Source organism: Conger conger, chromosome 19 (genome assembly GCF_963514075.1).
Source record: "Conger conger chromosome 19, fConCon1.1, whole genome shotgun sequence".
NCBI lineage: Eukaryota > Metazoa > Chordata > Actinopteri > Anguilliformes > Congridae > Conger > Conger conger.
In genome coordinates, this window is record NC_083778.1 from 13264175 (window position 1) to 13276899 (window position 12725).

The following is a 12725-nucleotide window of genomic DNA, read 5'->3' on the forward strand; positions in this document are numbered from 1 at the left end:
CCACGTGTGTGTGCGTGTGTGCGTGTGTGTGTGTGTGTGTGGACCAGGTGTGTATGTGTGTGTGTGTGCTTGCGTGTGTGCTTGTGTGTGTGTGTGTGTGTGTGTGTGTGTGTGTGTGTGTGTGTGTGTGCTTGCGTGTGTGTGTGTGTGTGTGTGTGTGTGTGAGTGTGTGTGAGTATCTGTATGTGTGTATGTGTGCGTGTCAGTGAGGGAGTGAGTGGCTGGGTATGTGTACGTGCGGGTTTGCATGGATGGATGGGTGTGTGTGTGTGTAGTCTTTACTGGCATATAATAAAGCATTTAGATTTAATTCCCCGTGTAAATAAATACTGATCCCTTATCATTCAAAGCAGTTTATCATCCTTCAGGCCCTTTTAATTACTCACCTTGCTGAATTGAAACGTGCTGTTTGGCACAGCAGCAACAGCAGTTACACCCTGCCTTCTGTTGTCTGTCTGCCGCTCCTCTTAGTAATCATGATATCACCGTTATATCACTGCCATGTGATTGGACCAGGGCAGAGACTTTACTGTAAAATACTGTAATGTTTACTGAAATGAAAACTGAATCTGGAAGTGCTTCCTGTGTGCAACTTTGAAATTGGTCCGTCCCCCCCCACCCCCTCTCCCCCCTCCCTTCTCTCTCTCTTCAGATCCACCTGCAGTTCCCCATGGAGTTTGAGTTCAGTCAGTACTACCTGAAGTTCCTGGCCTACCATTACATGTCTAACCGATTCAGGACCTTCCTGCTGGACTCAGACTACGAGAGGATCGAGCTGGGTGAGAGGGCGGCTCTGGTGATGGAGTTTTCCACTTTCGTTAGCGCCTAACGTGTGGAAAATGTCAGCAGGTTCAGGCACACCTCTCAGGCGCTCAGGTGCCACTCAGGTGTGCACTGATACCGGTGATGAGCCAACTGCTGTTTTTGGGGGGATGGGAATCAAACAGGTTTCACGGGAAGACAATAAAATCATTACTGAGCCATAAAACACTTTTTTGAATTTGAGGTATTTGAAGGGGATAATTTTCCAATGACATGCTGGTTCGGCATTGCTGCTCAGTCAACACGACCTTGAAAAAATGACGGTCAATAATTTTTCAGGGAATATAATTGAGTAATTTTGGGGTTTCTAGGTGATGAAGTCGAAGGTGAGTGACAGGTAGGCCTGAAGAGCAGCGTGGGGGGGCAGCCTGTAGCCTAGTGGCTAAGGAGCCGGAAGGGTGTTGGTTCAAGCCTTAATGTAGCCACAATAAGATCCACACGGTTGGGTCCTTGAGCAGAACCCTTAACCCCACATTGCTCCCTGCCTGATCTAATCAACTGTAAGTTGCTTCAGATAAGAGCATCAGCTAAATGATTGTTGTTATTATTATTATTATTATTATTATTAAGGTCTGCACGTGTTTGACCCAGGCGTGACTCTGTTCACTCGCAGGGGTGATGTACGAGGAAAAGGGGGAGAAGAAGAACCAGCAGGCGTTCAAGTCTGTGTGGGACTACATCGACCGGCTCAACAAGAAGACTCCCGTCTTCTTCAACTACATGTTTGCGCCCGAGGATGGAGAGGTGAGACTCTGCTGAGGTGTCCACTCCTCGAAACGTGCTTGTGGCGACATCTAGTGGTAACTTGAGTGCACTGCAGCCACTTCTCCCATCTTTATATCCAGGCAGCCAAAAGCCTAGTGGCTCAGGTTTATGACTGGGACCGAGAATGTTGGTGGTTCACGATAAGATGCGCACAGCTGTTGGGCCCTTGAGCAAGACCCTTAACCCTGCATTGCTCCAGGGAGGATTGTCCCCTGCTTGGTCTCATCAAATGTAAGTCGCTTTGGATAAATACGGGTCAGCTAATTAACAAATTATTAATTATCGTTAGGTTCTGAAGCCGTACAGCAACATCTCCAACCTGAAGGTGTGGGACTTCTACACGGGCGAGACGCTGTCCGAGGACCCCTCCTACGACTGGGAGCTGGGGCAGGGGCGGGCGGGGCAGCCGGAGGAAGAGGAGCGGCCCGACTCCGCCCCGCCGAAATCCCAGCGCCGCGTCGTGTGGCCCTGCTACGACAGCGCCGCCAAAGTCCTGCCCGACGCCATCACCAAGCTCCTGCAGGTCCGCCCCCCTCTCACCTCTCACCTCTCGCCTCTCGCCTCTCGCCAAACCGAAAAACCCACAGTGCAGCCCAGCTCATCCCAGAATCGTACTGGCCTTGTTTCATGACCCAGTCTGAATGGGGCCTGTGACGCAGGCTCACAGTCGAGGCTGTTCTTGTGCAGATTTCTTTCCACCCGGAAAACAACCAGCAGAGTTAACGGTTATTTCCGGTTATTTCCGGAAGGTTCTTTTGCGATTTTGTTGCTTAAATCGAACCGATAGCCTTTTTGTGCTGGTCCACTGTCGGTTGATGTTGTTGTGGTTGCCTTGCTCCGTGTTAAGAGATATTGTGAGTCCTCTTACTCTGTGACAGTGACAGTCCTTAACATCGCTTTGGCGCAGGCAGACTAATTATTATTAATTTATTTTATGTTGTTGTTCGTACAGTTCTGTCAAATGAAACCTGAACGTACATGTATTTATCGTGTGTGTGCATTCACACGCGGGTCTGGCCGTCTCTCCTCCAGGAGCTCCAGGATCTGGAGACGGAGCTTGGCCACGTGCCAGATAAGTGGAGAGACGCCTGGGACAAGATCAAGGTCACACATCGAACAGAGGCCGCGCTCGGGAGCAGGGTAAGACACCCACCTGGCCAGGCAGCCAGGCAGTGCTGCTGAGTGCTGAACCCCACCCGGCCAGGCAGTGCTCCTGAGTGCTGAACCCCACCCAGCCAGGCAGTGCTCCAGAGTGCTGAACCCCACCTGGCCAGGCAGCCAGGCAGTGCTCCTGAGTGCTGAACTCCAGCCAGGCAGTGCTCCTGAGTGCTGAACCCCACCCAGCCAGGCAGTGCTACTGAGTGCTGAACCCCACCCAGCCAGCCAGGCAGTGCTACTGAGTGCTGAACTCCAGCCAGGCAGTGCTACTGAGTGCTAAACTCCAGCCAGGCTGTGCTACTGAGTGCTGAACCCCACCCAGCCAGGCAGTGCTACTGAGTGTTGAACTCCAGCCAGGCAGGCAGTGCCACTGATGTTTAACTCCAGCCAGGCTGTGCTACTGAGTGTTGAACTCCAGCCAGGCTGTGCTACTGAGTGCTGAACTGTACTGTACTGCAGGGGGAACCCCATCTTATCTATTCAATCACTTTTCTGATCTTGCCTGGCGCAACTGAGCGGACCAAGAGCACCAGACATGCTCAGTAAAGCGAAGTATTCGAATCCAAAACGATGAAGACATTTGACCCAGGTCTGGGCAGAAGGCTGACTCCTCTCCTCCTCTCCTCCTCCCCTCCTCCTCTCCTCCTCCCCTCCAGCACTCCCTCTCCAGCTCCCTGATCTCCTCCAGCCTCAGCCCGCAGCGCCGCTCACAGGGCCTGTACCTGCAGGAGGGCGGGGCCGGGTCCTCCATCAGCCTGTCGCTGGACGCCGAGCGCAGCTCCACCTCCTCCTCCACCCCCGCGGGGGCCCGGACGGGACAGCCCAGCTCCAGCACCCTCTACAGCCAGTTCCACAGCACCGAGAGCGAGAACAGGTGTGTACCCCCCCCCCTGTGGGCCCCGCGCCCCAGCCTGGGACCCAACCCGAGACTGGAGGACCCAATGCCTGTTCGGGGCAGGCTGTAGCCTAGTGGCTGAGGTACATGACTGGGATCCGGAAGGTTGGTGGTCCAAGCCCCGGTGTGGCCCCAATAAGATCCACGCAGCTGTTGGGCTTTACTTTATAGTTACCATTGACTTGAAAGGCCGGCTAAAACTCCTGTCCTGAAACTAACCGCAGTGGCATGGTGAGCAGCGTCTCTCAACAAATCCAGGAAAAATTCCCACTCTGTCTCCCCAGGTCCTTCGAGGGAATACTGTTCAAGAAGGGCGCCCTGCTGAAACCATGGAAACCACGCTGGTTTGTGCTGGACAAGACAAAACACCAGGTACTGCCAGGGGGAGGAAGGTGATGGTGATGGTGATTATGATGAACATTAAAAGTATTGTTATCAGGGAGTTGGTGAAAGAGATGTTTCAGATGATGACGTTGGTGATGATGAGGATTATTATGAGGAAGTTGGCGAAGGCGATGTTTATGATGAGGATGATGATGATGATGATGACGAGGATGATGGTGCTTGTGATGATGACGGCGATGATGAAGAATGCCTTTTTTGACCGTCAGTGGGAGTCACAGGTTGCTGAAAACAAAGTGCGGTATTCTGCAGTTCCTCAGGAACTGAATTTGTAGCCTGCAAGTTATGTCGTTGGTCAATATCTCAGGCCGGTAACTACCGTTATAATGTCGAGGAAGGTACGAATCTGATCGTCTTCCTCATCAAAGTTATGACATTCAATTCCTGCAGATGTCTCCGGTTACTGTATTTCACTCTCTGTCACTCTCTCCTACCTCTCACTCTTTTCTCCCTCCATCTCTTCCACTCCTCCCTCTCCCTCTTTCTCTCTCTCTCCGTCTGCAGTTGAGGTACTACGATACCCGGCAGGACAAGGACTGCAAGGGCACGATCGACCTGGCGGAGGTGGAGTCCGTCGCCCCGGGATACCCGACCATGGGGGCCCCGAAGAACATGGACGAAAAGGCCTTCTTTGACGTGAGTCGCACCGCACAACAGAACCGAGCTCACTGACTGACTGACTGCAGTGCTCTCTGTTTCATTCGTATTGTCCTGCTCGCCGTCAGAGTGAGAACGCTGTGTCCGTGCTTCATGTTTACATTGCCTTTTAATGTAAACAATCTCCAGCCTTTGTTGGTGTAACGCTGACCGCACATCGGCTGGGGTGGAGAGGGAGAGAGAACAATGTTTTTTCCAATTGAATCAGGGGATGATTAGGTTGGCAGGTTAAAAGAGCCCGGTTGGGAATTTAAACTCATTGCGAAGAGTGCCGTGGGATCTTTAATGACCGCAGCGAGCCAGGACCTCAGTTTTAACGTCTCATCAGAAAGACGGCGCAGATACCGCTATGCTCTTTTAGGGCCGTACACTTGCTTACTCTGACGTCAAGACGTCAGACAGTACATTTCTCTGAGCCTAGTGTCCTCCACCATCTCCTATTTTTGGGCTAGCCCCTGTGAAGTTGTATTGTGTAATCCCCCTGGTCTTATTGCTTGTATTCTGTTCTTTTCCGTTCCCCTCCCACAGCTGAAGATCACCAGGAGGGTGTATAACTTCTGTGCTCAGGACAGCCAGAACGCACAGCTGTGGATGGACAGTATTCAGAGCTGCCTGTCAGATGCCTAGGTTCACCATCAAGGTGCATTATGGGAATGGTGGGGCGGGGGCGGGGAGTGCGTCACACCATTGGGGCTCTAATGGACCACTCAGCTGGCCAATCACAGAGTCCCAGGGCGGAAGACCAGGAGGAATGTGGGCGGGCCTAGCCCCTTATTGGTCACGTTGAGTTGATGGATGTCCAATCACAATGTTTCCAGTGTTTTTCCCCCAAGGCCATTCGCTGGTGTTGTATCATTGTAACGCCCCAGCTCTCCCGAAACTAAAGGTGGCACGCATCACCTGGATCTTCTTGAAAATGGTATAACGGCAAGACGCTTTATCATTCTGGGAATCGAAGGTCTGGCATCAAGTGACATTGCACTAACAGGACTACATTTCTGAAGGACTACAACTCCCATGAACGCTCCAGACTCCATCCATTAGAGAGAATGGGGGTCGTGGGTCAGCATGACCTCAGCTTCCCGCGACAGCGCTATCCTGGGGCGGGTCTTTTGATTGGACCCCAGCACCTCTAGCTCTAGGGGACGGACAGATTTTCTCCCTAATCTCTGCTCTGTTATTAAAATAAGCGACACACAATACAGCCACTGTATTGCCACTGTCCGTTCACTCCAAGCACTCTGGGAGTTGGTTGCGTGTGCGACCCATCCAGATTCGTCTGGCTTCTCTCGGCAGAGGTCGAATAGCCGGGTAAATGCGTAGAAATGAAGGATTCACAATGAGCCTTTTTTTTTTTTTTTTTTTTTTTTACTTCCGCAAATTGTTGTTTTCGTTGCTGTATTTAATGTCTGCTCCAAACACAGTGGGGAAATATCAAATATAAAAAAATTTGAACACTGTCAAAGTAATTTGGCCGCGCTCTCCTGCACTTCAGTGGCGTCTTGAAATGACGAGCCCAAAAAAACCGGACGACAAAGTGAGCACGACAATTGTTTACAAAGCAGCTATCGGTATACTTCTTTATTATATTATATTAACGAGGAAAGAAACCACTATTGAATGCTTAAAAATGAAGGGATGTGGGGGGAAAGGGGGGGGGATATGTTTTGCAAGTAAATCATGCACAAAAAAAAGGAAAAAAGTTCTGAAAAGCGGCAAAGAGCTCAGGATGAATGATGATGCGTATGGTGACAGGGGCGTGGCCTATGGGGGCGTGGCCTGGATGCTGTGGCCTATGGGGTTGCAGCCTATGGGGCTGCGGCCTATGTAGTTGTGGTCTCGGGGTTGCAGCCTATGGGGGTGTGGCCTATGGGGTTGTGGTCTCGGGGGTGTGGCCTATGGGGGTGTGGCCTATGGGGGTGTGGCCCATGTAGTTGTGGTCTCGGGGTTGCAGCCTATGGGGGTGTGGCCTGTGGGGTTGTGGCCTATGGGGGTGTGGCCTATGGGGGTGTGGCCTATGGGGTTGTGGTCCCGGGGGTTGTGGTCCCGGGGGTGTGTAAGTTCACAGTGTCAGACTCTACCGCAGTCCGCTAGCAAGAGAGGACACTGTTAACCGCGCCGTTTGTCTTAATGACGGGAGGAGTACGTACAGTAGATAAGGAGCGGTCTGCCTGACTGAGAGCTGACGGGAGCACCTGTGGTTGAAACGGCCAAAATGTTCGATTCAGCTCCCGACCGACGGGGTGTTGGAGCGACCTCTTCTCTTGAGGGACCATGCGACAGCCCTCAGGGAAGGACAAAAATTCAGTTTGTGGCTGGCAATCGATCGCCGTGCTTTGGACGGTGAAATAACCAGGGCAAATCTCAAGATGGCCGCTGCCAGTTAAACATACATAAAAATAAAACAAATCCGTCTCAGTTTAAGTAGTGCCTCTCCCCTTTTTATGAGAATTTTATTTTATTTTTTAAATAGATTCTTACAAGAAGCACTCGGGGGGGAGAAGAACTGAAGCTTTCTCTGAAGCAGCAACAATACCCTGTTATGGTAAACCTTTGACTGCAGCTGAGGCAAGGTGGCCAGTCATGGTTTTGTACGGTCACGTTGTTGTAACGGTGATGTAGTTGTCATGGAGACGCCGGCCCCAGTCAGCCCCCTCTGTGTCACTACTGTGGTTTTACAGCAGTCAACAGTGTTTCACATAGAGTCCGTTACATTGATGTATTGCCTGTATAGAGTTCAATCTTAGTTTTTTGTGTAGAGAGAGAGAGATTGTATATTGTCAAGATGCAGAAATTGGAAGTCAGGGCCATGGTAGGCTTGTGAAGACCGTTCTAGAATTTTCTTGGTTGGGGAAACAAAAGCGCTGTGTTGTGTCCGTTTGTGTGTGTGTGTGTGTGTGTGTTCCTGATGAGGAGTATCTCATCTACATCAGTATGATGGCAGATACTCGATGAACACATGATCACGTTTCCAGTTCCCTACGAATTAATTTCACATGACAGCACCGTACTTCTATCACAGAAATCCCATGAGAATAATAAAAAATAAAAAGTTTAAACAAGTGTTTCCGGCAGTTTGGGCAATTTACTGTGCAGAGCTGCTCTTCAGATTGTGTGTTAGTGTTTTCCTCTGAGTGTGAATGAAGGGAGAGAGCACAATTCTCCACAGCTCCACTTACGGGGACAGAAGACCACACTGAGATCTGTTGTACCTATTTTGCTGCAGCTCTTATCCAAAGCAACTTACAGTTGATTAGACTAAGCTAGGGACAATCCCCCCCATGGAGCGCAAGGGCCCAGCAGGTGTGCGGATCAAAACGTGGCTAAACCGGGCCTTGAACCACCAACCTTCCAGGTCCCAGTCATGTACCTTAGCCACTATGTCCCAGGATGCCTCATGTACCTTAGCCACTATGTTCCAGGATGCCTCATGTACCTTAGCCACTATGTTCCAGGCTGCCCTAGTCATGTACCTTAGCCACTATGTTCCAGGCTGCCCTAGTCATGTACCTTAGCCACTATGCTACAGGCTGTCCCAGTCATGTACCTTAGCCACTATGTTCCAGGATGCCTCATGTACCTTAGCCACTATGTTCCAGGCTGCCCTAGTCATGTACCTGAGCCACTATGCTACAGGTTGCCCCAGTCATGTACCTTAGCCACTATGTTCCAAGATGCCTCATGTACCTTAGCCACTATGCTACAGGCTGCCCCAGTCATGTACCTTAGCCGCTATGCTACATGCTGCCCCATGTACCTTAGCCACTATGCTACAGGCTGCCCCAGTCATGTACCTTAGCCACTATGCTCCAAGCTGCCCCAGTCATGTACCTTAGCCACTATGCTACAGGCTGCCCCATGTACCTTAGCCACTATGCTACAAGCTGCCCCATGTACCTTAGCCACTATGCTACAGGCTGCCCCATGTACCTTAGCCACTATGCTACAGGCTGCCCCATGTACCTTAGCCCCTATGCTATGTCAGGTCTTCCCCTCTAAACTGTAACGGTAAATACCTGAGGACGAGCCCATGCAGAGAGAACAACGCAGCGTTTTTGTTTTGTCTTTTACTCTCAAGAGAAATGGCTGTAAAATGTGTCAGATTTTCTTTTTGACACCAGATGCAAAAAATGTTTTTACGCGCACAACCGCTCCCCCACTACACCTACCTGCTGCATCGGACAAACATGGTAAACCCAGTGCAGGGCAGCTCAACTCCAGGTCCTGAGGGCCACAGTGTCTCTGATTTGCTCCAACCATGCACTACACTTGATTTCACTAATCAGCTAACTTCCTGACCCTGAAGGAGGTAAAGTAGTTTGTGAAATCAGGTGGCTGGAGCAAATGCCCACAGGACCTGGAGTTGAGTAGCACCTGACCTTTTGTATTGTTGAACTTTTTTTTTTTTTTTTTTTTTTTTTTTAATTGTACCCTGTTTATCCAATTGTCGCCCTTGTTAGTTGAGGAAATGCCGCTACAACCCTGCCCCCCGGTGGCCGGAAAGGCGAACGACGGGCCTTCTTCAGCACGGTTCCGAGGTGATCAGGGCGCTGTTGTATGCGGCGATCCTCCCTGCTACCCTCTTGCGCTGCGCTGGCTGTTCTCGGCTTTGGGAGGACGGGGGGCTCAAACTGATCCCTGCATTGAGGTCCGACGCCTTAGCTGTGCGCTGCACAGTACTTTCGCTCTGTGATCGGTTTGAATAAACATCGCTCGTATGTACAGTTGAAAATGTTTGTGTAACATGCGGTAGTAATTTATTTGACTTTGTTTCATGTGTTAGACATTTATTAAAGCAAGTTTGCTCCTTGAAGCATCCTTTTATTTTTGAAGTAGGAAATCAATGTGCCATCGTTAACTTCTGCTACTTCTTTAAAAGGTTACTCCCAATTGTTTTCCCTGTTTTATTTTTATTTTTGACACAGTAGTCCTTACCACATGTCCGGGTGGACATTAGTATAATGTCTTGGGGGGGGTGATTTGTTCACGTTCTCTGACACTGTGTGTTCTGTGTTCTGTGAAGCCACGTTCTCTGACACTGTGTGTTCTGTGTTCTATGATGCCGCATTCTCTGACACTGTGTGTTCTGTGTTCTATGACGCTGCGTTCTGTGACATGGTGTGCTCCGTGATGTCGGGTTCTGTGACGCATCGTGTTCTGTGGAAGTTGCTGATGAATGCTTCCGCTGGTTGGCTCCAGCGTCTCCCACCCCAGGTTCCCACGCTCCTGCGATCAAACTTGTAGTCATCAACCTCTCATCAACATTCAATAGCTTTTCTTCAGAAAACACCTGAGCCGGGTTGTGCTGTCAATCATGTAAATGTATTTTATTTTTTATTTTATTTTTTAGGATTAAACAATGAATGTTTTGAGTTTAAATTTCTCTGATGTTGATACTGCATGTCTGCAGGGGTGTGTCTGTATATGTGTGCATTCTTATGTTCTTAAGCACACAAACACACTCACACTCACACTCTCTCACACACACACACACACACACACACACACACACACACACGTGTGTATACACTGTCTCAGCAGTGACACCCAGAGAAATCAGAAATTCCTGAGAGCAGGAATACTTTGCAAAAATGCACATAAAAAACCAGTATGCCCTTGATTGAGATGCAACAAACAAAATGCAACAAATTTGACAAAACTTTCAAAAGCATGATATAGTAGTAGCTTAATTTTAAATATCCACATGGAGCTAAGGGGGAGGTATGAGACTGGCCCAGCTCCTGATGGTTGAGGACATGGGACAGCCTGTAGTGTAGTGGTTAAGGTACATGACTGTGACCCAGAAGATCAGTGGTTCAAGCCCCGGTGTAGCCTTGATAAGATCCACACAGCCGTTGGGCCCTGCTTAGTCTAATCAACTGTAAGTCACTTTGGATAAAAGCGTCGGCTAAATTATAAATTATCGTTATTATACAGAGATCTGTGTCAGTGATGAAACTAGGCTGCTGGAGTAAGGTAACCTGAGATAACAGCTCAATGTTTAGAACAGAAAAGGAGAAAAAAAAAAAAGATATTGACCAGTTCAAGCAGTAGGCTCGTAATAGCATTGCGAATAATAAATGAGCCAAACCATGAATACAATGCGGATTTGACCCGTCAACATTTTCTTTGTCTTTGACTTCTTCATTATCTAGCAAAAGGTTAGTTTTAAGTGGGCATGTGTCCAGCCCTGTTCGGGGCATGTTCATTCAATCTTCCAGTCTTCCAATTCCATTGCTTAAACGTCGTAGTGCAATGTAGTGCAGTGTGAATATGGGACCTTTATTCTTCATGGCACGCACAAGTTATCCCTGACATAATGTGGCTTAATGTGACATAGAGGGACCTGGTTTGAAAATCGCTGCCCTCGAGAACAGTGCGCTGAATCCACGCCATTGACTCTACTGAGCAGCGTCTTGTGTCGTAGCTGAGGAAAATATCAAAACGTCCTTTTGACAGTCCGTCCGCTTCGGTCATGGGAGGGCGTGCTCTGTCAGACCCCCCTCCTCCCACGGGGTGTCCGTGGCGGTGCCCGCGCGGTCCGTAGCCGCGGGGGCGGGGCGGGGGTGCAGGACGGCGATGAGGTCCTCCATCGGGGTGGTGTCGGACGGCTCCAGCAGCTGGAACTCCCGGCCGAAGGTGACCAGGTGGGCGAACAGCGTGTTGAGGTGCGGGTGCATGCCCACGCGCGCCACGTCCCGGAAGTGCGCCCAGTACAGGTGCGCCAGGGTGTGGAACAGGTACAGGAAGATCCTCTGCACGAGGAACACAAACCCGTTTGGGAAGGGCGAGCCTGGGGATGAAGATCATTATTATTACTATTATTGTTATTATTATTAAGTAGTAGTAGTAGTAGTAGTAGTAGTAGTACTCGTAGTATTTTCTTCAACAGAAGTTCTGCTGACTATGTACCGTCACATAGAATCGCACTTTGGTACATCGTATGCGCACACGTTTGCATCTTCGGAGGTTAGAGTTGTGAGCTGCCTAAATTATTTTTGATAATTGCAGGTAAGCGGATATATTGTCTACTCAGCAGTTCCCTGGATGTGGGTCTGAGCTGAGCAAATAATACAGCGTTGCTCTGTTCATTTCAAAGACATTTATTAAACTTTCCATTTCACGTCGCATCTCATTGGTTTCATCACGTCTCACAGGCCCGGGCGCCCTGATAACCCACCTGCTTTGGTGGGGAACACGTCCTCATCGGACAGCAGCTCCTGGATGTAAGACATGGCGTAGTCTGTGTAAAGTGGGCCCGAGCACTTCAGCTTCTTCCCCTGCTCGTCGGTCCAGTAGTATGTCCTACAGAAATTACAACCAAAAAAAAAATCACCGTCAAACTATCGCAATACAAGATCAAGTTTTCAAAACGAGTCACGTAGAGTGCAGTCCATAAATATTTTTGTTGTTGTTTTTGCTGGGCAAGGGGGACGGTGAGTTTGAGGGGGGTGGATGAGGAACTCTCACATGCCGTCAGGGCCCGTGATGGTGGGACAGGTCCCAGTGGTGCAGAAGTCCGACAGGGCACTGGAGAGCAGGTTGATGTGCTTGAAGAAAGCAACAGCTGAAATAAATGACACAGAAATAAATTATACAGTTCCCTAAACTCACACAATCCAGTAAACTCTTACACGCAGATGATGGAGAGGATCATATGTATATCATATTATATATAATACTTCAGCAATATTTGACATTACTACACTGTAATATTTTACATTCCTTTTAGGTGTCATATTTACTGAATATCTTACACACTCATGGCGCTTCCAGATAAACACGACTCCAACTTTTCTTGAACCAGCCAAGATGCACTCTTTTAGTCAAATGCTGTGATTCAAAGCCTAGCGCTGTTTTATCACTGAGAACACACTGAGTTCCAGCTCATTTTAAAGCTTGTGGATTCAATCCACAATACATTATCGCGTCTTATCAATTTGGACTTATTAAATCAAGAAGAGGGCAGACTAACTTGAAGGTACTGTACAATATAGGGGGCCATGGTATGGTATTATGAATAAGA

The 12725-nt window shown here is 49.3% G+C and overlaps 2 protein-coding genes across 4 annotated transcripts in view; one reads left to right on the forward strand and one right to left on the reverse strand.

The window, feature by feature from the left end:
- Nucleotides 1–6329, forward strand: part of LOC133119084 (myotubularin-related protein 5-like) — a 67614-nt gene extending 61285 nt beyond the window's left edge. For all 3 annotated transcript variants that reach the window (XM_061229488.1, XM_061229489.1, XM_061229490.1), the window contains 8 exons: nucleotides 653–779; nucleotides 1436–1566; nucleotides 1877–2110; nucleotides 2620–2727; nucleotides 3402–3619; nucleotides 3925–4012; nucleotides 4547–4678; nucleotides 5228–6329. In XM_061229488.1, the coding sequence (XP_061085472.1) occupies nucleotides 653–779; nucleotides 1436–1566; nucleotides 1877–2110; nucleotides 2620–2727; nucleotides 3402–3619; nucleotides 3925–4012; nucleotides 4547–4678; nucleotides 5228–5326 (1137 nt within the window). In that variant the 3' untranslated portion in view covers nucleotides 5327–6329. The remainder of the gene's footprint in view (nucleotides 1–652; nucleotides 780–1435; nucleotides 1567–1876; nucleotides 2111–2619; nucleotides 2728–3401; nucleotides 3620–3924; nucleotides 4013–4546; nucleotides 4679–5227) is intronic.
- Nucleotides 6330–9095: 2766 nt separating this feature from the next.
- LOC133118780 (MOB kinase activator 2-like) overlaps nucleotides 9096–12725 on the reverse strand; it is a 41776-nt gene continuing 38146 nt past the window's right edge. Inside the window, exons 3-5 of the mRNA XM_061229011.1 lie at nucleotides 12170–12266; nucleotides 11880–12004; nucleotides 9096–11492 (exon numbers count right to left, since the gene is read on the reverse strand). Of these exons, the coding sequence (XP_061084995.1) occupies nucleotides 11173–11492; nucleotides 11880–12004; nucleotides 12170–12266 (542 nt within the window). The 3' untranslated portion in view covers nucleotides 9096–11172. The remainder of the gene's footprint in view (nucleotides 11493–11879; nucleotides 12005–12169; nucleotides 12267–12725) is intronic.